Below are 25,195 nucleotides of genomic sequence, written 5' to 3' on the forward strand. Positions count from 1 at the left end.
CTCCACTCTCCAGCCCATCCCATCTCCTCGTTCGCACATTTGAGCCTCCCCGACAGTGTCGTGGGCCAGAGGGGTTTTAAAGCGACACCTGCCTTCAGCAGCAGCAGATCTTGGAGGGACTTGGGTGACCCCTCCTCAGTCAGGGGCAAGAGGTGGAGACCCTGGGCCCCTGTGCTCCTGAGGGGTCTGCAGACCACAGTGCCGGGGGTGAGGGGGTTGATGAAATGGGTCTGAGGAGCGAGTGTGAGTGGCATCGGGGGCATGGCCACCTGGGCGGGTGTCCTCCCCAGCCTTGGCCAAGCTTGCCCCTCAGCTCAGCCCTGCCCAGGCCGTGTGAGAAGGTGACTAGTGTCCTGGGGCCGCATGGCCAGTGCTGCTGAGCTTCCGTGTGCCGCAAAAGGACAGCTCCCTGAGGGTGTCAGGGAGGGTGATCGGAGCGGGCAGGGCGTGGGGGTCAGCCAGCCTGTCGTGCTGCTGAGCTTCCGGGCCTGGTCTTGTCCCTGCTGTCCCTGTGCCAGGCCTCCAGGCCCCCAAGGGAAAGGGGGATCCACTTGGCTGGCCAGTTTGCCTAGCTGGGGGGTACACAGGCGCCTGCACCCCAATCCCGTGGGCAGTTAAGCCCTCTGTCCCTGTCCCCTGTGCTTTATTGACTTGGTGCCCTGAATGCCTCCCAGCCATCCCTAGTGTCCACTTTGATGGCCTGGGGCTGCAGCCCAAGGTGCAGGTGTGCTCTCTGTGCTCCATTTAAGATAGAGCAGCCTGCCGGGGGGAGGCAGGTCTTCTGGGGCGGTGTCCAGGGCCACTGCCCAGGCTGGACGCAGTCTAGCACTCACTGTGCAAGCTGTTGGGGGCGTTCCAGGGTGAGAGCGAGCACACAGCGGACATCAGCCCCGGGTCTTAAAGGACAGAAATTGTAACCACTAGAGTTTCAAAAGCATCACTCTTAGCAGGCAGCACAGATTGGGTGGGGTGGGTGCAGGTGCTTGCCCGCCCAACGGGAGGTGGCTCCAACAGGGTGCTCAGTGAGGGCTTGCTGTGCTGGCCCAGGCTGGTTGGTTCTAGATGGGAATCCAAGTGCTTCTGTCCAGGAGAGGGCCCCTGATACCCTGCTGCGCTCTTGGGCCAAGGAAGGTGCCAGGTAGGGCAAAGAATGATTCGTTTAGAGAGCCACATCCAACTGGGGGATTCCACTGGAACTGGAGGAAGCTTGGTGTGTCCACAGGGCTGAAGATGACCAGCTAAGAGCCATGCACCCCCAGCCCCCCGTGGGGCCAGAGCTCTGGGAAGGATGGGACCCTTTCGTTGACAGTCCAAGTAGCTTAGGTGTCTGAGGGTGGCTGGCCAACCTCTAGGTGCTCCCTGCTGCCCGGGCCCCCTCCATGGTCAGCAGAGGCCTGCCAGTTCCCACTGCCGAAGGTCTGAGAGTCTGGTGGGGAAGGAAGGCCCCTCCTCAGCTGCTGGATGCCCATTCAGGCAGGCCCAGGGAAGGGAGAGGTGGCCTGCTCAGGGGCAAGCCTGAGGTGGCCCTGGATGGGGAGGGCTGGGAAAGCAGCCCAGTAGGGCTGGCACCAGGCAGAGCTTCTGGAGTTAGAGTGGCCATGCCCTCACACCCTGGCTGAGTCAGGGGGCTTTGTCAGAGGACACCTCCCCACCCTGAACACTGTGGCCATCCAGGGGCCATCAGAGACTTGGGTTAGTCCCCTCCCCGGCAAGTGGGAAGCAGAGGCCCAGGGGAAGGCAGTGGGCACAGTGCAGGCCCATGGCCTTCCTCCTGCCTCTGGACCAGCCAGCTGGAGGGTTGCCCACCCTCCCTAGATATGCACTTACTCCGGGAGGCGTCGCCCTGGGCCAGCGTGTCAGCCATGGAGGAGAGGAGCACTGTGCAGTAGTTGATCTGGAAGAGGGTGAGGGAGGCCCCAGGGCCGAGCCCCAGAGCTCTCAGGATGGCAGGACACAGAGGCCCCTCCCCATCTGCCTCTCCTGTCCTGCCAGGGCCCTGCTGCCCTGTGCCCTTCCTTCTGGTGGCTGCAACTCAAAGGAAGGGGGCAGGAGGGTGAGGTCCCAGTATGGCGTGTGGAGAGTGGATGGTGAGGGGTCTTATATGCAGAATCCCCTACAGGGAGGTTGCCCAGTCTCTAGAGCCCCCTTGGGGAGGCCACAGGGTCTCTCTAGTGAGTTGGGGGTGGGGCAGGTACAAGTCCTGAACCCCCAACGCCCCCCTGCCCTGCCCCGACTGCTGAGCCAGAGGGAGCCTGGGTGCAGCCCGTGAGTTTGGATGTTGGGATGCGAGGCTGTGGGCGGGGCCTGCCGTCCAGCTGCCTGCTCCATCAGGAGGGCACACCCAGTTTGCCTGCCTACCTGCGATTCCAGACACTTGATCCGCTTCTCTTGCTCTCTCAGCCCGCCGAGATACTTGGCTATGAAGTCCACCCTGTGGCAGAAGCAGGTGGCAGCAGCCGCTGATGGCCACAGGGTGCTTCCCAATTTGGGGACCCTCCCCATCCTCCCCACTCCCCTGTCACCCAGGCCCTTTGGGTGGGTTTAGGGTCACTGAGTTCTCTTTGGGTGCTTGAGTCCGGGGTGCTCTGGCCCGCTCACCCCAGGACTTAGGTACAGAGGGCTTCTGCACCCTCCCCCTGTGTGCAGCGGGGGCTGGGTTCCCTCCAGCAACAGGAGGGCAGAGGGCGGGACCATGCCCCCCGCAGGCAGGAACCATGGGCCTGAAGGAAAGACAGGAAGGACCATTCTGGGGAGACCCGAGAGCAGGGAGGACGCCACGCATATTGGCCCCTGTCCCCTAAATGCAGTGCAGGCAAGGCCTCAGCAGAGGCGTGTCCAGGGTCAGGAGGCCAAGTGTTGGACCCCTGAGCCCTGGCCACATCTCTGCCCCCTTCAGCCTGTTTCCCCAGCTCAGATCCTGTGACTGGCATGAGAGGGCTACACCCCAGCTTTAAGGGAGCCTGGCACCCAATAGTGATAATGGTAGCGGTCCCGGAGGAGATCTTAGGATCTCCCAACCCTCTAGCTGGGGTCGGGCCCTCCCAGGCAGGCGCCTCACTCGCTCTGCTGGCCCCACTTAGCACCCTGCAGGAGACTCAGCCGTCTGCCTCCAGGGAGAGGCTGTTTCTATGTTCTGGGCAACCCTGTGGGCTTAGCACCCCACGCCAGCCCGGGGGTGGGGCAGAGGCCCCTATCCAGCCCCCACGCACCTGTGGGCGGTTTTCCGCAGCACCTCCTGCTCACTCTCCTTCCTCCGCTTCTCCAGCTTGCTGAGGAAGTTCTCCTTCTGAACAGCCTCCCAGGTGACCATCTTTTGGTCCAGGGCTTCCGGCAGGTCTCTCTCTGAAAAGGCCGGGGCAGCCTCAGGCTTGGCTAGGGCCGGGTGGGCCTCAGCTGGGGTAGGGGAACCCAGGGCAAGCCCAGAGAGAGCCCTGTCCCACAGCCCTGCCACTCACTGCACATGTGGGCAGAGCACAAGGTGGAGGGGCAGAGCTGGGCCCTGCTTCCGAGACCTCTAGGCTTAGCCAGCACCAGCTGCTCTGGGGCCTGGACAGACTTGGGCTGAGGGGCCCCGGAGGCTGAGGAGGGGCCCAGGCCTCTCCCGCCTGCCCACCCGGACTCATTGCCCCTCCCCCAGGCCCAGCCCCTGCTCCTCGCCCCTCCGCATGCATGGTCCAGGGCAGCCGGGCCGCCATGTCCAGGCCTGTGGCCTCACCCAGGCGTGCCCGCTTTTGCTTGGCCTCCTTCTGGAAGACCCTCTTGAGCACCAGGCTCAGGTGGCTGAGGAGAATGAAGGGCGGGGCCAGGGCGGGGCGCTCGTGGTACTCTACGATGAGATGGTAGCGCTGGAACTTCCAAAACATGTCAGCATTGCCCTGCACGACCTGGAACGTGTAGCTGTGGGGACAGGTATGGGTGGCCGTGGGCACACATGGCCCTGCGCTCTCCCTGGCTTGCATCTCCTCCCGCAGCCCACATGCAGCCCAGAGCCGTTTCCAGAGCCCTGGGGAGCCTTTTCAGAAACAGAGGCCCCGTCCCTTCTACTGTGATTGCCTAAAATCACTGATTTCTCTCTGTGGGGTGGGTCTAGAGTGGGGTTCGCTCCTCTGGGGTCTTCCACTGGCCCCTCTGCTTTCCTGAGCAAAGCCCAGGCTTCCAGACACACCACTGAACCCCCGGCCTTCACAGACTCAGGCCTGCTCCCTGGGTGTGGGAGGTGGCCCATGGAGCAGGGGGCTTGGGAAAGCAGTGCCCTACTCTGCACCTGCCATGCGCTGTACCACCTCCTGGGGGCACTGCCCTCCTGCCTGCACTCCAGGCCCAGCCGACAGGGGAGCCAGTGTGTGGGGTGACACTCCGCATCCAGGCCTCTCCTAGCACAGGCCCCAGCCCCTTCTCAGGGCAGAGAGGCATCTGTGGCCCCAGGTCTAGAGAGCCAAGCAGGTCTGGGCCAGAGCCGGCTGGGCCAGCTGGGACTAAGGAGGCTGGGAACTGGGGTCACCAGGGCCACCCACACGTGGACAGAGCAAAGGGGGCGGGGCAGGGCACCTGAACATGGCGATGAGCAGGTTCATGAGCAGTACGTTGGTGACTAGCAGGAAGGTGACCAGCAGGAGGATGACCAGCCAGTTGGCATAGAGGTTGGGGCAGGAGGGCGAGCCCTCCAGCAGCAGGGGGTGCACGGAACAGTTCACGCGGGCTTCTGAAACCGAGCGGGCATAGTGGGGCAGGGCGAGGGCTGAGCAGGCTGCTGGGCCGGGGCACCCACTGGGCAGCCACGGGCAAACACCCTCGGGCAGCAAGAGCTTCATCCTGGGGTCGAGGCCACTCAGGGCCTGAGGGCACTGCTTAGGTGAGCAACCATGCTGGTATACCAGGGATTCTCTGGGTTTTAGCATTATGAGTCCCCGTCATGGGACACCCCAGACCCAGGCAACCCAGACAGATGGTCAGCCTAGCGGCACTGGTCCTGCTTCCCCACCTCTGCCAGGCTGCAGTCACAGCCAGGGCCACGGGTGTGGAGGCAGAGCCAAGGCCTTTGGGGGATGAAGGGGAGAGGACCCTGGTTTCTGCCGGTTTCTGTGTGGGTTACCCCCCACCAAAGGCTCTGTTCAAAGCCAGTTTGTGGAGAGCTGGCTGAGGCAAGGAGAGACAGTGTCTTTCCTGCAGGACTTCTCAGGGCTTTTCTAACACTGACACCTGTCACAGGGCTTCTTGCCAGGGGGGCAAGTCTGAACCATTTCCAAAGCCTCTCAGGCCGGAATGTCCGCACACTGACCACTGTGGGCCCTGCGGCCATTCTGGCCTGGGGCGCGTTGTCCAGGAGGTGGAGTGAACATGTGGTCCTGTGCCCTGGCCAGGGATGACTTGGGGGGGGGGGCGGCATCCCTGAGGGACCCAAAGAACACAGCTCCAGCCCCTCCCCAGCCAGCCTCTCCCAGGCCTGCTTGCCCCCTGCAGGGCCAGTCCTGACCCCAGCCCAGCCCAGCCCACAGGACAGGAGGAAGGAGCAGATGGAAGGCAGGTGAGAGCGCAGGCCCCTGGTGGCCCTGGGTGCTCTGTGAGCCTCTTCAAGAGGGGCTGTGGCTCCCCTTGCCAACCTCCACAGGCTGCGTGTGTGTCCACGTGTGCACGCCCGCACGTTGGACCGGGTCTCTGACTGCCCTTCCCAGTCTTCACGCTGTGACTGAGTCCAGCTGGCACTGGGAGTGTCTGTCTCTCTGTCTGCCTGTGTGTACGCGTGTCCCTACCTCTGTGCTCAGGGCTGGCAGGGCCTGTTTCCACGTCTCCCTCACTGGGGCACATCCCTGCCTTATTTCTCCGAGGGAGTTGTGGCTGCGTCAGGGGGATGCAGCTTCCTGCCCCTCCGCACCAGCCGCCGCCTCCCGCCCGGCACAGGGATCTGCTCTCGAGCTGCTTCACGACCCTACTCTGTCCGCCTCGCGCCCCGAGAGATAGGCCGGGGCCAGGCCTGGGAAGCGTGTTTGTGAAGCTGTAAATCTGTCTGATAAAAGCAGCTTTGCAGTAATGAGACCCCGTCCTCCCCTGTGACTCTCAAGGCGCCACCAGGCCGGGCTGGGAATTAAATTGTCCCTGGGACCTGGAGCCCAGAGAAGGAGCTCTGTCATGGCAGCTCAGCCCCGGGGCTGCCGCCTGCCTGTGCAGACAAGCAGGGTAGGGCAGCTGACTTGGGCCCCAGGGACCCGCAGACTGGGGGCTGCCTGAGCCTCAGTTTCCCTCTCGGCCTGCGCACATGTGAGTGAATTACTCTCCACCCGCAGCGTGGTGGGCTCACAGTGAGCGGCCAGTGCTTCACCCTGAGAGCCCTGAGCAGACAGGAGCCGAGGCCCGGAGAGGGGAAGGGAGTTGCCGGGACGATCTGTGAGCCATAGGACTCTGCCTGCAATGGCCACAGCGGCACTTCAGGCTTGAACCCCCTTGGAGAAGTCTACACTCCCTCTGCCCTCCCCAGGTGGCCCCAAACCATACCCGGGTGCCCCCATACCAGCATGTGGCTGGGGCTGGCCAGGCTGGAGATGTAGCCATCAGGGTCGGAGTGACCTTCCCGCCCAGCTGTGGAGGCACCCGCCTCACCCCCCTCCTCCTGAGGGGCCCTGTGGGACTAGGGCAGTATTGGGGGTCACGGCACCATCTCCCAGCAGGGACCATATGGTGAGGGTGGGAGGGCTGGAGGGCAGCAGGGTCTGAGTAACTAATGGCCTGGAAAGCTATTGCCCGTGGATGAGCAAACACCGAGAATTCACAGAGGGGCCAGGGGGACTAAGAAAACAGCCCAAGGAAACGGGCCTCCGGATCACCCCAGTTAGGAGGCAATTTCCGTGACGGCATGGCCCCTTTCCCATCCTGGAGGCCTGTTGGCTTCAATCATGCCCTCATCCCTCTGACAAATATTTACCGAGAGACCTCGCCTCATTAACTGTGATGGTCAGGCTCAGTTCTCAGTGACACGGTGTTCCCAAGATTGCCCTGTGGGCCCCGGCGGCCCCAGTCTGACGCCAACCTGAGTGAATGACCCCTCTGCCCTTGCTCCACATCCCGGGAGTACAGCATGGGCCTGGGCCCCTCACACTGGCCCCCCTGCCTTGAGGGGGCTGGTCCCCTTGCCTCCCCCTTCTCCTCACTGAATCCCAGCCATCCCAGGGCCTATACAGGTGTCCCAGACTCCCCACCCCAGGGATCCCCTGTACCCATCACCACCAAGCCCCCCATGGCTGAGCGGCTCTGCCTCCTGCACTGTACCCAACGTCATGGGAAATTCTCAGAGCCTCCACCAGCCCCAGCCCAGTACCGGGGGAGACACCCACACCCTCAGACAGGCCACACACACACGACAGGAGGTAAGGCACACACATTGGGGTGGATGCCCAAAAGCAAGGGTGCCACCAGGAATGGCCTCGAAGAAGAGGGGCCTTTCTGGCAGATGGGCCCAGGCTGGGTGCCGGGCTTCTGGTGGATGGGTGACTGACAGGGAGACCCCTGCCCAGCAGGGCCAAGCAGGAGGGCAGGGGCCTGGGGGTGTGGGGTAGCCAGAGGGGCCCAGAACCCAGGCAATGGTCAGGGTCCAGCCGGGATGGCCCCTGCCCTGAGTCCACAGCACCTGCGCATCCTTCCACCTAGCACAGACTGCCCCAAAGCCAGGCTTGCCCTTGCCCACCTTGCAGCCTCCTCGTGTCTCAGTCTCCAGCCCGAGGTCGGGGGCCTGGCCCTGTGTGGGTGTGCAGGGCCTGATGGCTGGCCTCAGGGACTTCCCCACTCTCGACCAGCTCCAAGCCAGGGTCTCACGTCACCCCAAAAGAGCCCTGTCGAGGGCCACATGTCTGGGGTCTTACAAAAGGAACCTTCGTAACCTGGACTCAGGTCGACCGCCCCCTGGAGGGGGGCGTTCTACTTCAAGCTGGGCCAGAGGAGCCACCCCGCCCGGCCCTGCCCCAACGGCCTGCTTGCTGACCGTCAATCTCGTCCAGTGGGATCTGCCCAAAGATCTGCAGGTAGGGCCGGTAGAGCACGCGCCGGAAGATCCACTCCAGGCGGCTGTCGCGGGGGTGCAGCAGCGCCTGGGTGGTCACGCCGTAGGCCACGAGCCACACGCTCAGGAAGAAGAGGAAGAAAAACACGTCCTTCATCTGGGGGGTGTCAGAGGCCGCCTGGGGCATTGTCCCGCCCTCCCCTGGGGTCGGGGTGGGCCGTCAGGGGGCTCACCATCCGCTCCACAATGATGATCTTGGGGCCCAGCTGCTTGTGGATGGCGAAGATGTGGATGAGGCGGAGTGTGAACACCATAAAGTCGATGGCAAGCACTGTGCGGCCGGCCTCAAAGACGGAGGGCAGCATCCTGGGGGAGATGGTGGGCAGACAGGCTGCTAGCGCCCAGAGAGGGGAAGAGACTTCCCCCAGGACACACAGCACAGGTGCTAGAGACAAGCGGGATTTCTGAGGCCCTTAGTGGCTCCACCCTACAACCAGCCCACCTGAGGCTGCCTCTGCAAAGCCTCGGGGCCCCACAGACCTGCAGGTGACACCAACAATGAACAGGAAGATGGCCACCATGTCGCACTTGTTCCAGTTGTCCTCCACATAGAGCGTGAACTTCTTCACCAGATGTGTGTCCTCGTCTGTGAAGAAGCCCTGGCGGAGAGGCAAGCAGTCCACTGACAGCTGCTTGGGCTCCCACCTTGCTGGAGACAGCCCCGTCCAGACCAGGCTAGGATCAGTGGGGATCAAGGCTGAGTCTGGAGCTGGGATTGGGGCTCAGTCTGGAGCTGGGATCGGGGCTCAGTCTGGAGCTGGGATCGGGGCTCAGTCTGGAGCTGGAATTGGGGCTCAGTCTGGAGCTGGGATCGGGGATCAGTCTGGAGCTGGAATTGGGTCTCAGTCTGGAGCTGGGATCGGGGATCAGTCTGGAGCTGGGATCGGGGCTCAGTCTGGAGCTGGGATTGGGGCTCAGTCTGGAACTGGGATCAGGGCTCAGTCTGGAGCTGGGATCGGGGATCAGTCTGGAGCTGGGATCGGGGCTCAGTCTGGAGCTGGGATCAGGACTCAGTGTAAAGCTGGGATCAGAGCTCATTGATCTGGGCCCACCACTGACCTGCCGGATTTCCTCCAGCACCAGTGTAAAGACCCAGAAGTAGAGGGTGACCTCAGGCCCCGACGGCCCCTGGGGAGGTGGCCTAAAGTCCACCAGCAGGACAAAGGTGAACAGGAAGAGGAACGCAAAGTACATGACCACGTTTCCCAGGAACACGGTCACGGGTGCACCCCAGAACTTCCTCCAGCGCGTGAGCAGGAAGGCTGCACGCAGGCCTCGGTTGCCCTGAGTCCTCGGTGCTTTGGTCGGCTCCTCCACCCTACGCCACAAAGGAGCCACAGCCAGCGGTGAGTGGGCGGCCCAGTGCCCACGGGAGTCAGCTCCCTGCGGCCGGCCAGCCTCCTCGGGGCCTTTACCAGCTGCCTGGGCTGCAGAGCAAGCTCTTCTCTGTGTCCAGGCTGTCCAGCTCCCGCAGGTCCTCCAGGCCACCCCTCGGCAGGGCCTCCTCACTGCGAGCACAGGGCACCCTCAGGGCCCGTGAGAAGTGCCTGCTTGGCCCCAAGCACCCAGCCCGCCAAGGAAGTGCTGGGCACACCGAGAAGGGACATGGGCAGCAGCTGTGCATAGCAGCCCCACATGGATGCTGGACAAGGAGGGACGTGGGGACATGCCGCCACCAGCACCCACGAGGCCCAGGGCCCCCCAGCGGCTCTGGTAAGCCCGCTGCCAGACATGCCTGCCGGACAGACCTGAAGGTGATGAGGTTGGTGAGGATGAGTGCTGGGCAGAGGAAGGCGCCCAGCAGGCGTAGGACGGGCGTGCCCGAGGCCATGTCCCCCCACCAGATCTTGGTCAGGAAGGCCTGAAATAAAGGCACAGCTGCTGGCCTCCCGTCCCCACACCTTTGCCCCGGCTGTGCCCTGCACCAAGTATTCCCTTCAAGGCTCAGCTGAAGCATCGCCCCTTCCAGCCCTGCCTCCTGGAGCCTCCATCCTGGTGGGGAGGAACCTTCAATGAGGGGAGGCTAGGCTCGGGGTCCGGGAGGGCTGAGCTGAGGAAGTGGCACGTCCCCTGAGACCCGAGTTGGGGAAGGGGCTGGCTATGGGACGAGCAGGGAGAGTGGCCGGTGGAGGAGGAAGCCGGGCATGTGCCTTCCAGGAATGGAACAGCCCTCTCCTGTGCCCCCCACCCCACATGGTAAGGACAGGGGGTGTGAAGGCGGGTGGCCGCAGGCCGGGGGAGGGCAGGCAGGGAGGTCCGCTGGGCTGCCTCCTATCTGCCTGCCTGCCCCTCCCTGAGGCCGGCCGCTCACCTGCACCCCATCGTGGGCAAAGAAGGCCTTGGTGTCAGCCTCGGTGGCCAGATGCAGACAGGTGGTCCTGCTCCAGCAGCGGTTCCGGCGCACCAGCAGGGCAAAGGCGCGCTCCTCGCTGTTGCTGTAGCACTCGGAGAAGAGGTCTGCCCCGGGCACCGCCCGCTGGCGTGGACGCTGACGCCTGGCACCCAGCCTCCACCCTCCCTCCTCCTCTGCCCTAGGCCGGCCCTGCAGGACGGGCCACTCTGCCCTGCACCCACCTCCCAGGGGCCTGTGCCACGTGGATGCTGACCATCCCCTCCTGGCCTGCCCAGGGCCCTTCCCTTCCTGGTCAGTCAGGATTACGGGAGCCTCCATCACCCTGAGTGTCCTCGCCCCGCTGCAGGCCCTGGTGTGTGCCCGAGGTGTGGGGCTGCGTGGTCATCACTGTGCACCCATCTGTCCCTCTGGTAGGGTTTTAGGGCCCACTGCCCCCCCCGGGAGGAGCCCACGGGCCGAGGTGGGTTAGGGAGGTCATCCTGCCTCGCCCCCCCGAATTAGTGGCCTGATCGCTAGGCTGGTCACTCACCCAGGGCCAGCTGCTCATACTTGGCTTCGCGCATGGTGCGATGCACCTCGGCCTCTGTCTCCAGATGCGCCATCTCTTTGAGGATTTTGCAGGCAGCCAGAGCGGCTGCCACACCCTCCTGGCCCTAGCAGATGGGGTCTGAGGAGGGTGGCCAGCCTCCCCCGCCACCCTGGGGAGCCCCGGGCTCCGTGGAGCAGGGCCCAGGGCTGGGTGGCCATGCTCACCATGGCCCAGAAGTAGGTGGCCATCTCGTGGCGGTTCTGCAGCACGGCCCACAGGAACAGGTCCCTCCACGGGTTCTCGCTCTTCTGGTTCAGGTCCAGCAGCCACTTCTGGCCCCCAGGCCGCCTGGCCGGCCCCCTCTCCTGGAGGACACAGCTGTCAGCCTGCAGCCACGGCACCTGCCGGCCCCCGCCAGCCCCCGCCGGCCGCTCACCGCCTGGTAGAGGCCGCGGCAGGCGTCATGCAGGAAGTCCTTGAGCACGCGGGACACCTCGTGCAGGGAGAAGGCGGGCGGCCCTGCGGGTGGCTCGCGGGACTGCTGGGTGCTCAGGCCGGCCAGCGGGTGCCGCCCCTCCTCGTGCTTGCGCTGCAGCAGGTCAAAGAGCAGGCTCTTGGGGGGCACGGAGCGGTAGAGCTGCTGCAGCCGCCCGTACGTCAGGAAGTCCGCCACGTCGGCCCCGTTGTCCACGAAGAGACGCACAAACTCGGGCTTGTTGCTCACCAGCGCGTCCATCATCACCTCCTCCAGGTCACAGGACTGGTGGCCACGGAGATATGCCCAGGGGGAGAAGGGGAGACCGAGTGGGTGCCGGTGGAGAAGGGGACCCCTCGGCAAGACCCCCAGACCAAGAGCCCCTTGGCACAGACCCCCAGCTCCCAGGCACCCAAGCCTGTCCCTCTGGGCCACTCAGAGCTCGGGGTTCTGGGCTGCTGAGGGTGTCAGGAGTCCAGAGGGCTTCAGGGGAGGTCCACAACCACTGGTGGTTCAGCCCATCCTGCCTGGGGGGCCGAAGAGTGAGGTGTCAATCTGGGAGGTGGCCCCCCACCCTGGCAACAGCTGGGCCAGAACGGGCCCCGCCAACGGCCCTCAGGACACAACCTGCCCCCAGACCCTCTGCCTGGTCCCTGCCGTGTCGGCCAGAAACAGGTCTCAGGATGCGCCAGCTGCCAGGGTGGGCAGGGCACCTTCCACTCCACGTCGCCATTGAAGATCTCACTCTTGGCGATGTCCACCCGGTCCCAGGCCACGGCCAGCTTCAGCTCGTCCAGGTAGTCCTGCGCCTCCTGGCTGTGGCTCTTGCAGGCTGTGTCGGAGTGGGCAGAGGGGCTGAGGCCAGCCCAGGGCCCACAGAGCCACTGGGCACAGAGTCCCTCAAGGTGGGTCTTCTAGAAACACGGCAACTGGAACCATGCCCTGGTTCAAGCCTGGGTAACAGCGAGAGGCACAAAACGCCACAGACCCCCAGGGACACCGTGGGACGAGGCGAGCAGGGAGGGGTGGGAGCAGGACCACCTGTCAGGAGGAGCCCCCCTCAAGGGCATCCCCACCCCCTGCCCAGCACAGCCCCTCCCTGCCTGGGCCTGTGTCCGGCTGCCAGAAGTCAGCCCCTCAGCACGTGCTTGTCCCCAAAAGAGTACATCGAGTGACAACCAAAAAGTGGAGACAACCCAAGTGTCTGTCGACGGAGGAACGGAGAAACAAAATGTGTCCTCCCACACCGTGGAACGTTATTCTGCCTCACAAAGGAGCGAGGCGCCGAAGCCCACTCCAGCGTGGACGCCCTCAAAACCCGCGGCTCCAGGAGAGAAGCCAGACACCTCAGGCCACGCGGTGAGGATGCCACCGCCAGGAATGCCCCCGAGAGGCACCAGAGCCGGAGCCAGGGGCTGTGGGGTGGGGGGCTAACGTGTGCCTGATTTCTTCTGGGGTGACGGAAACGTTCTAGAATTAGACGGTAGTACTGCTTGCACAACCTCGGAAATATACTAAAACTGAATGGAAAACTTAAATCATGTGTTTAAATTGTGGTAAAATATATCTAATAGAAAATTTGCAAAATACAGAATTTGTGTGTCATCCTTGACCCAAGGCCACAGTAATCTCCATATTGTTCCAGTCGTGTCATAGGGTCTGCTGCCGAGCCGAGCACAGAGCCGCACACACACGTGAACAACCACACGCATTCATATACATGCGGCCACCACCCCCCCACACACACACGGGCACCGACACGTACTCACACACACAGGGGCATCCCCCAGGATGGGACAGGGTGTGGGAAGCAGCCTGTGCCAGGCGCGGGGCCCTGGGCCGTGGGGTGGGCAGTGGTCGGCCAAGCCATCTCCGCCCGGTGCCCTCTGTGCCCAGTGCCCTCTCTGGGCCTCCCAGGGGGCGCCCAGCCTGCCAGGCCCTCACCTTTCACCAGAGCCTTGAGGATGACAGTGTCCAGCTCCTCGGATCCCTCCTGCTCGAAGTCGTGCACAGTGAGCAGGTGTGGGTGGGAGGTGATATTCTGCAGCTGGGGACACCAGGACAAAGGCCATGAAGTGGCCCCAGGGGCAGGGGTTGGGGCAGTGGGCAGACCGCTGGCCCAGCGTGGCTAGAGGCACGGAGCTGGGCACAGGGTGTCGAGGCCATGTCCCCTGGTGAGAATGCCAGCCCAGCGTAGCACCACCCACAGACCCGGGGGCTCGCGTCAAGGTTGCCCCTAAGGCTCTGAAGCAGGAGTGAGGAGCATGGGGGCTTTGTGGCAAGAAGGGCCGGGTCATCCGGGTGGGAAGGGGGCACAGAGACTACACGGTGTTTTCCCTGTAAAGGCCAGCCCTGCCTGGGAGGAGGGGTGCGGAGCAGGGCGGAGGGGGCGGCCTGCCTGACCCGGCAGTCTCTGGGTGGCTCATACCAGCTCGGTCCAGCGCACAATGTCCTCCCAGGAGAAATGCTCACTGGGGAACTTCTCTTTAAACTGCTTCTCGGCCACCTGGGGCACCAGGAGTTGGGGCTGGTTCATCAGGGCAGCGAGCACGTCGGCGATGCCCCCTGAGCCCGCCAGGATCAGCCACGGGGCAGCATTCTCCACAGCTCTGGAAATCCTCTGAGGCAGGCAGAGAGCGGAGAGCGGACCCCGAATCAGCTCTGGACACCGTCCTGGGCCCACAGGTTGCAGGTGCCCCCAGTCATCCCTCCCTCCCCCGTCCCAGGCCAGGGCACGCCCTGGAGGGGGTCCCAGGCAGACCCCACCGCCCTCCCCTCCCCTACCTCCAGGGTGCTGGGGTCACCATTGACCAGCAGACAGAGGACTGGGATCTCGATGCTGCCGGTTCCTGTGGACAGAGCACCAGTGATGTCCCCCCGGGTGCCTGGGGCCAGCGGGGAGCCTGGCCCCTACTCAGGGGGTGACCACTCAGGCCTCAGACCATCACCTGCCATGTTTTCTGGGCAAACGCCAGCCAAGAGGCTTTTTCTAGTGAAGTGTGGGCTCCAGGCTGCATGCCAGGGACCGTTTGTCACAAGCCCCATCACCCGGGACAAGGACGCCGATCCCACAACCCACTGTCCAATATGGCCGCTTCACAGTGACATAAGCAAAGTTGAGCACAGTCCCTGGCCTCACCACCTACATCCCGAGTGCCCAGCCTGTGCTCCCCCCCACGGCAGGGAACTCTGTTGACCACGCTGCCAGATCATCTGAGGCCCGTCCGAGCAAGCCAGAGGTGCAGGAGGGGCGTTGGCAGGTTTCTCCCCCAAACATAAACTGGAAATGAGACTTCCCACGTGAAGCCCCCAGAGAAGCCAGGACCTGCCGGGCGTGCTGTGTGGGAGGAGCGTCAGCAACCTGCCGGGGGCTCTGGGCCCTGAGTAGGCGGGAATCGCCCAGCTCCCAGGCAGGGTCCCCTCTCACTCCTAAAGGCGCCTCCTGGGGGAACCTTGAAGGGACGCCAGCGTGCTGGGCCCGCCACGCCTCCACGACCCGGAGCACCACATTGCCCCTACGCCGTTTAAACACGGCTTTGGTTGTGTTTTCATTTTTAAAGAGCTCTCAGTTGATAAATATTCCATATTATTATCTATGTCCTAAGCAATTATACATCTTGTGTATAAATATTAGTCACGCACTGGTACGTCTGAGTGAAGCCAGCTTTCAAGCGCTCCACCGGCCACAGCGGCATCCATTCCTCGGGCAACACTGCCTCCTGGTGGCAGCGTACCTCACGGCCGGTGGAGGGAAATAGGCCTCTCTCAATTTACAAATCTCATGTCTTCCCAAAGCCCTGAGCCCGCAGCCAGAGCCTCTGGCCAGGGCAGCCCCAGTGGAAACGGACCTGCAACTACTCTGCCGTCTGGTGGGAATGCCGCTGCCTGCCAGGGCTACTCCCCGAACTGCGCCCCCATGGCTCCACTGGCAGCTCCCCTCCCCGGCCCCCTTTTGGCCCAGGTCTCAACACTCAGGCATGCTCGGTGCCTTCTGCCTGGAATGCCCTTCCCCGCCCACCTGCTGGTCCTTGCAGCCCAGCCCGCATGCCGTGCCCCACGTCTCCGGCGGCCTCCCTAGTGGCAGGCAGTCCTCACCCCCGTAACCGGTCCTCTGCTCTGAAATGTGCTTCTCCAGCCTCAGTCGCAGCTCCGTGGGCTCGTCCTCCTTCCCGGAGGGACCCGGCTCCACCAGAATGAAGTGGGAGTGGTTGTTGTCCAGGGAGCAGAGAGGGCCCTGGCTGCCGCCGTCATCCATGGGGTAGTGGACGGGGCTGTCCTCCTGGGCCCCCCACACTCCGTGAGTCCTGGGCAAGGCTCTACCCGGGCCTGTTCCCACCCCCAGGCAGAGAGAGGGCCCAGGGGCAGGCGCGGGCTGGGAGGGGATCCCCCAGACAGAACCCAGGCCTGCAGGAAGCTCCACTCACTCACTGGGGGCTGCCCGGGCCTCCTGGAGCCCTGCCTGAGACAGACTCTGGGTGGGAGCACAGGCCGCTCGCCCAGGGTCGCCCGGGGTTGCGGGACAGTGGCCAAGGCAGGCCTGGGCCCATTTGGGCACCAGTCCTGGGCAGGGCCTCAGAGCCCAGGTTCCCATCCCAGGTCTGTGCTGGCTGTGAGCCTGGCAGCCCCGCCCATGCCATTCCCTAGGCAATGCTGCCATCTGCTGGCCGCATGCTGGGCACACGGATCCTCCTCCTCCCTTTCTTCATCCTCCCCCAGCTCCTCTTTCCCCCACCTCCTCCACTTTCCCTTCCTCCCTTTCTCCTTCCCTCCCCCTCCTCCCCTCCCCGCCCCCTCTCTGGCTCTGGTCCTGTCCTCCCACAGATTTACCTCACCGTCTCAATCCTTCAGAGCACCTGCCTCACTGCCCCCCGGACCCCCAAGCCCGTGAGTCCCTAAGGGCAGGGGCTGGTCTGTCCACTGCGGGCCTGGCCCATGGAGGGGCTCAGAAGATGTTTGCCAAATAATGACGGGTCCACAGATGGCGGGATGTGGTCAGTCTTCGAGACTGCCTTGCCCTGCGGCCTCAGTGCTCCGAGCCACACGCTCACCTGGGCATCGTCCAGAAGCTGACGGTGCAGGACGTGGCCCAGCGAGGCAATACCGATGGCCACCACGCGGGCCTTGGTGGACGTGCTGGCCAGCGAGTGGTCGCGCACAGCCTGCCCGACATACCGGGCGAGGCCCACGCGGAGTGCGCTGGTCAGGATCCAGGCACCTGCAGGTATGAGGGGGCTCACTGTGGCCCCCAGGTCCTCCCCAGCCTGCTGGTCTGCCCAGGACGCAGGCCCAGTGGAGCTACAGCGCCCCTTCCCGCCCTCAGCGTGTCTGCTGAGACCCCCGGGTGCTGTCTGGGACGGAGCAGGCTGCAGCTCTGTCCAGTTGCCTGTGCTGGACCAGTGCGTGGGAAGGTTTTTCCAAATTACAAAACCCCAGCCCACATCTGGTTCATAGATCTTTTTCCTTTGCTACAACCATTTCCGGGGTGAGGGAGTTCAGAAAGCCCACACCTTGTACAGGGTTTTTTGCAGGCCCAGCCAGCCTGAAAATAAAGCCCAGTGATTTGATTCTGACCCCAACGGTTGGCAGGCCAGATGGCTCCCCCGGGGAGATGGCGGGGGAATGGGGGCCCACCCTTGGGCAGCAGGGTGTAAGAGCAGTCACTGCCACCGGGGCATCTCGCTGAGGCCTGTGGGCCCTACAAGTGGAGGGGCCAGGTCCCTGCCCACGGGGCGGGCTGGGACCCTCCTGGGGGGGCTTCTGAGCTGGGGGGACCCTCGACCCCTCTGCTGTGTCCCCAGGAGCCGCTCCCGCTGGAGGCTGTGCAGAGAGAGAGAGGCCGTAAGGACTGCCACGGAGGGACAGCCACGGGAGCCAGCAGGCTGGGGTGCTCCACGCTCGGAGGGCTACGGGGGGCCTTGAGCCTGGGCCAGGCAGGGTCTCACCTGTGCTCTGAGCCGCCTTCACCAGCCCTTTGCGCAGGACGTCCCGCAGCCAGGACTTCATGGCAAAAGGCCGCTCCTCGCCCACGAGGGACACTACGAGGTTAGGGGCTGGCAGGTGCCACTCGGCCAGCAGGAGGTCGAAGAGCACGGAGGGGGCCACGCTGCTTGGCACCTTCACGAACTGCAGGGCAAGGCAGTTGGCAGCCTCAGGGCTTAGGGCAGGGGGGTGCTGGGCAGGGGGGGTGCTGGGCAGGGAGTGTGCTGGGTATGACTGGGGTACTGAGCATAGGAGGTACTTGGCATGGGGGATCCTGGGTGTGCAGAGTACTGGACATTAGGGATGCTGGGTATGGGAGGTGCAAGGCATAGGGGTACTGGTCATTGGGGGTGCCGTTCATGGGGGTACTAGACATGGAGCATACTGATGATGAGGGGTGCTGGGCATGGGTTACTGGGTATGGGAGGTGCTTGGCATGGGGGGTACTGGGCATGGGGGTACTGGGCATTGGGGGTACTGGGCATGGGGTGCTGGGCCTTGAGGGTGCTGGGCATGGGAGTTGCCGGGCATGGGGGTGCTGGGCATGTGTATACTGTGCAGGGGCGTACTGGACCTGGGGGGGTACTGTTCATGGGGCTGCTGGGCATGGGGGATGCTGAGGATGCAGGGTGCTGGACATGGAGTACTGGGCATGGGGAGTGCTTGGCATTGGGGTTTCTGGGCAGGGGGGTACTGGACACGGTGGGTACTTGGCATCAGGGTTGCTGGGTATAGGCAGTACTGGGCATGGGGTGCTGGGCATTGGGGGTGCTGGTCTTGGGGGTTGCTGGTCATGGCGGGTCCTGGGCATGAGGGGTACTGGGTTGGGAATGCTGGGCACAGGAGTACTGGGCATGGGGGTACTGGGCATTGGGGGTGCTGGGCAGGCGAGTACTGGACATGGGGGGTCCTGGACATGGGTATTGCTGGGCATGCAGGTTTCTGGCCATGGGGGTACTGGCCATGGGGTTTGCTGGGCATTTGGGGAGCTTGGCAGAGGATACTGGACATTGGGGTTTCTGGGCATGGGGTGCTGGGCATTGGGGGTGCTGGTCCTGGGGTGCACTGGGCATGGTGGGTGCTGGGCATGGGGGTGCTGGGCACCAGGGAATGGGGGACAGGCAGCAGAAGGAGAAAGGCCTGAGACCCTTTTGGGGGTAGGGCAGCTGCTGGAGGCCAGGGCTCGGCGGGCCCTGCCTTGCCTGGCCTTGTGACCCGGGCAGTCCTGACTCCTGTCTGGCCTCACTCCCCTCAGTGAGAGGTGGGTCTGGATAGAGGAGGGTGCTGGTGTGCCATGGGTGGGGAAAGGAGGCGGGGACCAGAGGGCACTGCCAGCTTCGAAATTCCGCCCTCCTGGGGCCTCTGGACACAGCCTCTGAGAGCGGCCCGGGGCGTGGGCAGGCACTGGGGTGCTCAGGGTCGGGGAGGAAACGGGGGCTCAGGGAGCGTGGAGGCTGGTGACCAGGGAGTGGAGGCTGAGCACCTGCATGGGGGTTGGAGGGGCTCACCTTGCCTCGCTTCTTTCCAGAGCCTCCGAATTCGATCTCACCCCGGCACAGGCCTGGCCCCCAAGCATCTCCAGCATCCCTGGGGGCGCCAGGACAGGTGCCCCGGGCATCCTGCATGGGGACCTCTCTGCAGGGACAGAGCCAATCCCTGAGGGCTGGAAAGGCAAACTCTGCCTCCTTTTCTCCCTCGAGGGAAACCCCTCCCCCAGCCTACGTGCTGGCAGAGATGTGGGGCCACCAAGAGGGCGTCTGTGCCCCAGTGCCCTTCCCACCCACTGACCCTGCCTAAAGGCCCCAGTTGCAGCTTCAGCTGCCCACGCCCGCGTCGCGCCCATCAAGCTCCTGCTTCAGCATCCAGAGCCTCCCAGGCAGCCCGACCCCTCTTCCTGGGTTGGGACTGCGGTCGAATCCTGGCGCCTCTGCCTGGCTCCTGGTCCTGCTACTCACCCCACCCTGGGCGCCTCGGGCCGGCCACTCCCGTCGCTACTTCTGCAGAGGCTTTGGCAGGTGGTGTCCTGGAAAGCCCGAAAGACTTAGTGGAAGTCTGGTGCCCTTCCGGATACGAAGCCCACCTGCCCCACATCCCCGTCGGGCCCCAGGACAGGAATGGGCCCCCTGGGTGTGCCTAGGGGTAAGGGGGCGGGCAGGTGAGAAGGTCAGGCCAATACACGCAGCTCAGGTGCTGGGGGGCCGAGTGGGCCTGGAGAAGACTGCGTGTAAGAGGGAGGGACCACTCCTCTTTGCCCAGGTGGGCAGGCCCTCATCCCCCGACCCCGGGCTCTTCCCACTGAGTTCCCGCCTCACCCCAGCCCACCGCCAGTCTTGGCGCCCAGTGCTGTGCGCACATCGTCTCCCTGAAGCCCAGCGGGGTGGGGCACGTCAGCCCCACTCCACTCAGCAGGGGCCCGAGGGCTGGGGGTCTAGGACTGGCTCATGCAACAAGGAGCTGGGTCCTACCAGCCCGCCCGACTGCAAACACCCCCACGTCTCTGTGGCCAGCCACCCCAAGTCTCCCAGCCTCCCAGCTCCAGCCACAGCCCACCACACCCACTGTGGCCATGGCAGCCTGGCCCGAGGCCTGCAGGGCTCGAATGGTTTTCTCCGTAGACCCCGCAGAGGGAGTGAGCCCGCGGGAGGAGCAGAGGTCCCCCAGAACCCTGCTCGAGGCCCTGCCCCCTGAGACACCAGTGAAACTCAGTCTCTCCGGCCCCCTGGGCGGGAAGCAGCCCTCGGTTCCACAGCCCCCCTGTCCAACCTGGGGTGTCAGCAGCCCCCTCTCACTGAGCTATTTTCCCAGCTTCTCCACGGTCAGCCCCACCCAGTCTTCTACCCCCGGGAGGCGCCCTGGGCAGTGCCCGGCCACGGCCGGGGCCCTTTGTGAGAGCAGAATAGATCCTTTTGTCAAACCCTCTCTGCCGGTGGCTCTTAAGACCAGCTCTTTGTTTCTCAGAGAGGGTCCACCTGTGTACACAGGCTGGGACGGCAGGGGGGCAGGACGCCCGCAGGCACGACAGGGTCCTGGATCCTCATGGCCTCCCCAGCGTCCCGCAGATGTGCCTTGTCCTGACTCCTGCACCTGCGAGCGGGGCCTTGTGTGGAAAGAAGCTCTTTGCAGATGCCGTCAAGTTAAGCTGAGATCATTAGGGTGGGCCCAAACCCAATGACTGGTGTCCTTATAAGACAAGGAACCCATGTGTGACCATGCAGGCAAAAGGGAGTGATGCGGCCACAGCCTGGGAACACCTGGACCCCTAGAAGCTGGGAGGACCCTCCCCCAGACTGCAGAGGGAGGCAGCCCCGCCGACACCTTGATTTGGGAGCCCTGGCCTCCAGAACCGGGAGAGAATCAATTCCTGTTGTTTTAAGATACCCCATTTGTGGTCGTTTGTTACGGCCACCCCAGGACAGGCATACAGTTATTGACCCAGAGGGCCACAGAGCCAGACAGGCGAGCTGGGCTGGTGCCAGGCCCCAGGCCAGGTCCAGCTCCCCCCGCACCCCCGGGTCCAGGCAGGACCAGCCTGGGAGGCTGCCCATGCTCTGGGTACCGGTGACCTCGGGCCCCGCCCTGCGGGTGGGGTGAGATGCAAATCCTGGCGGTTTTCCATTCCCAGAGCAGGAACTCGGCACCAAGGGGCCACAGAGGGATGGGATTTGAATATGGCCTTTCCGAGTTGATGATTATGGGTTTATAGTATTGGAGGCTGGTGTCTGGGGACGAGGCCTGGGTGTGTGGGGGAGGGGGACAAGACACGCGCTGTGCGTGAGTCTCCAGGGCAGCTGTAACGAAGTCCCACAGACTAGGCAGCTTAGAACCACAGGAATTTATTCTCTCAGTTCTGGAGGCCAGAAGTCCAAAACCGAGGTGTGGGCTGAGCGGCGCTCCCTTGGGAGGGTCCGGGAAGGGTCCTTCCTGCCTACATCGCTCCAACCCCTGTCTCCATCTTCACACGGCCTCTCCTCTGTGTCTCTCTGTCCAAATTTCCCTCTTCTTATAGGGACACCAGCCGTGGAATTAGGGGCCCACCCCCGCTACTCCACTATGACCTCGTCTCGGCTAATTATATCTGCAAAGACCCTGCTTCTAAATAAGTCACATTCTGAGGTTCTGGCGGGTGTGAATTTGGGGGACATTCCTCAACCCCAAAGCACAGGCATTGAGGTGGGGAGTGTGTGTCCCTTCGGGAGGGTGGGGTGCAGTGGGGGCCTCAGGGCTGGCTGCTGTCTGGGGACGGCCCTCACTCCCACCAGGGCCCGGTCATGCCTGGCCACCAGTGGGGTCACCTGTCGCTGTGTCTGGACAGTGCCTCACAAGCAGGGAGCACACAGCTGGACATGTCCCCATCCTGAGTGTGGGGGGTTTGGGGCTCGGGGGCCTGGACAGCATGGATGTGCTCATACGCCATGAGTCTCAGGCTTGCTGGGCCAGTGAGGGGGACCTGGCAGGTGGGAGGCCCTGCCTCGGAGAGGGTCCTGGGGGGTTCCCGACCTGGGGCCCACGTCACCTCTCTCCTTGATGATGGCACAGGTGGTGGCAAGCAGGCGTGTGGAGGGTCAGCCCTACCTTCCCTGAGGCCACAACCACCGCCCCTCACCCCACACCCCAACAGGCCTGGACCGGGCCCTCTGCTTCTCCACCCAGGGCCAAGGGGGCATTTGGGCACTGTGCCAGATGCCAGGCAAATGGGGCCACCAAGTGGGAAGAGAATGCAAACGGGCAGGATTTGCATGAGCAGATGGCGGCTCTTAAATGCCCCCTGGTTCCTGGAGGGGGAGGGGGGCGGGGCAGCTGGGGGTCCTACCCGACCCCTGGCTGGAATCCTATCCCACAGCTCCAGAGAGGACCAACTGAAGCGAAATCTTCAGCCTCAGCGGCGAAGGCACCGGGTGCTCCTGCTCGATGGGCAGACGGCCACCCCCTGGTCGGAGGCCATCAGGGAAATGGTCCCAGGCTCCTGGGGTCCCAGCCCAGACCTCCTCCACTGTGTGACCTTGGGCAAGCCCCTCAGACTCTCTGGGCCCATATCCTCCTCCGTGAGGTGGAGGAAGACGGCAGTAACCAGGAGGAGCACGGACCAGCCCAAACTGCACCCAACAGACCAGTGGTCAGTGAGGTGGCCCCCTGTCCCAGTGAGGACACGGGTCTCCCGGGACCGGGTGTGGACCGGGGAGGGGCGGTGAGGGGCACGGCCTCCCCAGCACCCCCTTGCACTTCTCAGCCTCCCAACCCCAACAGGCTCTGGCTCTGAGCCCCCCGGCCTCTCCAGCCACTGGGACAGAGGCCAGCCCCGAGTCCAGGACCCAGGGCCTGGAGACCACCGCTCCTGCCCAGACTATGGGCCGGGGTCGAGGGGCAGCCCCTGCCTCCCCCACAGAGGGGCCTCCCTCTGCCACCCAGGAGGGCAGAATTCTCCCCAGGCTCCACACAAGGAAACTGAGGCCAGAGGTAGGTGTGTGGCCTGAGCCCCTTCTCTCCCGCCCGGGAAGAGGGACCCCCACCCCTGCTCCCACCTGGGAGCCGGAGGCCCTGGGCACCTACCTGCCTGCTTTCTCCCCGGCGCCCTGACATGCAGCCACTGGCCAAGGAGCAGTGGAGGCTGCCCGTGGGACCGAGAGCCTGAAGCCCGTGCCCCCCTCCTCCCTGCCCCGCCCACCACGCCTGGCGCCTGGCACCTGGCAGCCAAGGCCGGGACCAACGTGGGTGCCGCCTGGTCTCAGCACGGCTGGGCCCGCAGGCCTGCCCTGGCCAAAGCCTCCTGGTGCCGAGGGTCAGCATTCCCCCGGCTTGATTGGCCCAGTGGCCCCTCGGGCATGTCCGGTTGCCCGGTGCCAAGAGGTGACCCCGCATCGGGGAGGCGGCTGGGCCACCTTGCTTGCTGTTATTCCCTCCAAGGGCTATGCCTGGGGGTGGACTGGCTGGGGCCGAGTCCAGCCAGTGTCACACCCTGACCTGCCTCAGTTTCCCACCAAGCCTCAGTTGCCCTCTCCAACAGGTGGGAGTGGCTGACCCTAGGGTGTGCAGCCCAGCCGTCCCCCGAGGGACTCATTGCAGAGACTGCAATTTTGCAGTCTCATTGCAGGGGTCCTGCAAAGCCGAGAGGCATTGGCCCCAAGGGTGTGCCGTCCTCCTGGACGTAAGCACTGCATGAACTCTGTCCCTTCGTCCTGGGACAGGACGGGGGTTACGGGGGGAAGGACGCCTTCAGGAGTCCCACAGTCCTGGGCTCACATCCTGCTTGTCCTTCAGGTTCCTCAACCACTCTGGGCCTGTTTCTCTGGAAAATGGGGATCTGAGTAGCCGGCTTCTGGGAGCTTGTGGGCAACACCCGAGGGAAGCAGAACCTGATGATAGTTCTGAGTCTCCAAAGAGACCCCCCAGGACCCCCCCCCCACTCCTGAGGACCTCCTCCCAGGGACCCTCACCCCCTGTGCTTGGGTGGGGACGGGCAACGGCATCCAGGCCCTGCACTCTGGGACCCCTAGCGGCTGCTCCAGTCTGGCTGGTTGGCCACCAGAGGGCGCCCCAGGCCTGTGCACAGAGTCGGGGATGGCGGAGGCGGTCCAGGCGGTGGAGGCCAGCTTCGCCCTCCAACAGGAGGGCTCCGGTCATGGGCTGGGCACGTCCCACTGCTTCTCCTGGAGCCCACCCAGGGACGAGGAAAGACTGGGCTTCAGGTAACTGGGGATCCAGGGTAGGGACCCACCAGCCCTCAGGGCCTGAGACCCTGTGGGCCAGATTCTGAGGGGGAGAGGCTGATCTTGGGGCCCCAGGGCAGAAGGGTCAGACCCCAGGCCTGGCAAGGTGGTCCACTGGGCCACACGCCTAACTCTGAGAGAGCAGCCTGGGCTCACACCCACCCTGCTGGCCTGGGCCTGTCAGGGTATGTGGCAAGCGAGGGGGTCTCTCCAGACCCTCCGAGCCTGTGGGAGTGGGGGACACACAGTCCTTGCCCCCTCCCTTCCTCTATGCCAGTTCCGCCTCTCTACCTCTGCCTCCTGGATGCCCCTCTCCAGCTCCTCCCCTGCCTACAACCCTCCGTGGCTCCCTAGGACCCAACAATAAAACCCAGTTGCCACCCCTCTCCTCGGCCATCTGGCCTCGTCTTTGGTCCCTTGTCCTCACCTGACAGCCTTCCCTTCTGCTCCTCCAACCCCACCCCTGGCCACACCAGTGCAGGGGTCCTGCCCTCCATCTCTGTTTCCATGTCACCTGGTATTATTTTCCAGGGAGTCTGACCCTCTGGAGTGACCTTTTGTTTACTCGTTTGTTGTCTGTCTGCTTCCTGCTTGGGAAGCGTTCTCTACTGCCTCCCTGGGCCCAGGACCCAAGCTGTTGGATGAATGAGCGAATGAATGGTGAGCGTGCACCTGTGCATTTATGCATGAGGCGCCGCAGGCAGAGAGGGGGTGTCTGGGCATCTTTGGGACCAATGGGCTGCTGTGCCCGGGGTGGGCAGGGCGGGAGGGGCCGGGCTCAGCTCAGCAGGACATGGAGGGGATGGAGGTGTCTGGGTGCCATCTGCGCCCCCGACTCTGTCTGGAGGGACGTCCAAGCTGGCCTGCACTTCTGCTGTATTTTTAGCTGCCTCCATCCCCTTTGCTACAGTTGGCCCCAGAGCTGCTCCACACGGGACAGGATTGTGTTCACGTGACACTTCCTTTAGGGGAGAGGCTGCCTGGCAGAATGCGGGCCCAGCCCCTGCAGGCCTCTCTCCCTGGGACAGCAGATCCGATTCCGGAGCGGGCTGAACATGGGGACCCACCTGTCTTCTGAGGCTGGGGGGGGGGCTGAGGGTGGGCTCTG

The 25,195-nt window shown here is 64.1% G+C and overlaps 1 protein-coding gene across 4 annotated transcripts; it reads right to left on the minus strand.

Moving 5' to 3' along the window:
* TRPM5 (transient receptor potential cation channel subfamily M member 5) lies at positions 1–22,970 on the minus strand. Of its 4 annotated transcripts, none has more exons than XM_044749647.2 (26): positions 22,931–22,970; positions 19,339–19,406; positions 18,892–19,018; positions 17,347–17,527; positions 16,453–16,619; positions 15,500–15,683; positions 14,189–14,253; positions 13,833–14,024; positions 13,349–13,451; positions 12,118–12,236; positions 11,366–11,689; positions 11,154–11,294; positions 10,930–11,053; positions 10,359–10,504; positions 9,796–9,908; positions 9,463–9,555; positions 9,107–9,365; positions 8,528–8,646; positions 8,221–8,353; positions 7,970–8,144; positions 4,549–4,702; positions 3,716–3,897; positions 3,210–3,342; positions 2,359–2,431; positions 1,828–1,894; positions 1–1,426 (listed from the first exon to the last, which is right to left on the minus strand). In XM_044749647.2, exons 1-26 carry the CDS (start codon positions 22,958–22,960, stop codon positions 1,320–1,322), a joined length of 3,579 nt encoding a protein of 1,192 aa, XP_044605582.2. In that variant the 5' UTR covers positions 22,961–22,970; the 3' UTR covers positions 1–1,319. The 4 variants fall into 4 exon arrangements, with proteins under 4 accessions (XP_044605582.2, XP_070344512.1, XP_044605580.2 ...); XM_070488411.1 differs by having other exon boundaries at positions 90–1,426; positions 7,970–8,138; XM_044749645.2 differs by having other exon boundaries at positions 90–1,426; positions 7,970–8,138; positions 9,463–9,908.
* Between the last annotated feature and the right edge of the window lie 2,225 nt (positions 22,971–25,195).

This window comes from Equus asinus, chromosome 17 (assembly GCF_041296235.1).
Source record: "Equus asinus isolate D_3611 breed Donkey chromosome 17, EquAss-T2T_v2, whole genome shotgun sequence".
In the NCBI taxonomy this organism is placed as follows: domain Eukaryota; kingdom Metazoa; phylum Chordata; class Mammalia; order Perissodactyla; family Equidae; genus Equus; species Equus asinus.

Excerpts from the sequence above, each read along its gene's own strand:
- TRPM5 (XM_044749644.2), bottom strand. The coding sequence starts at position 22,960 with ATGTCAGGGCGCCGGGGAGAAAGCAGGCAG. Across the intron at positions 4,703-7,969 it reads CCCACTGGACGAGATTGACG|AAGCCCGCGTGAACTGTTCC; the intron begins GTCAGCAAGCAG and ends GCTCGGTTTCAG. Across the intron at positions 2,432-3,209 it reads CTGCGGAAAACCGCCCACAG|GGTGGACTTCATAGCCAAGT; the intron begins GTGCGTGGGGGC and ends CTTCTGCCACAG.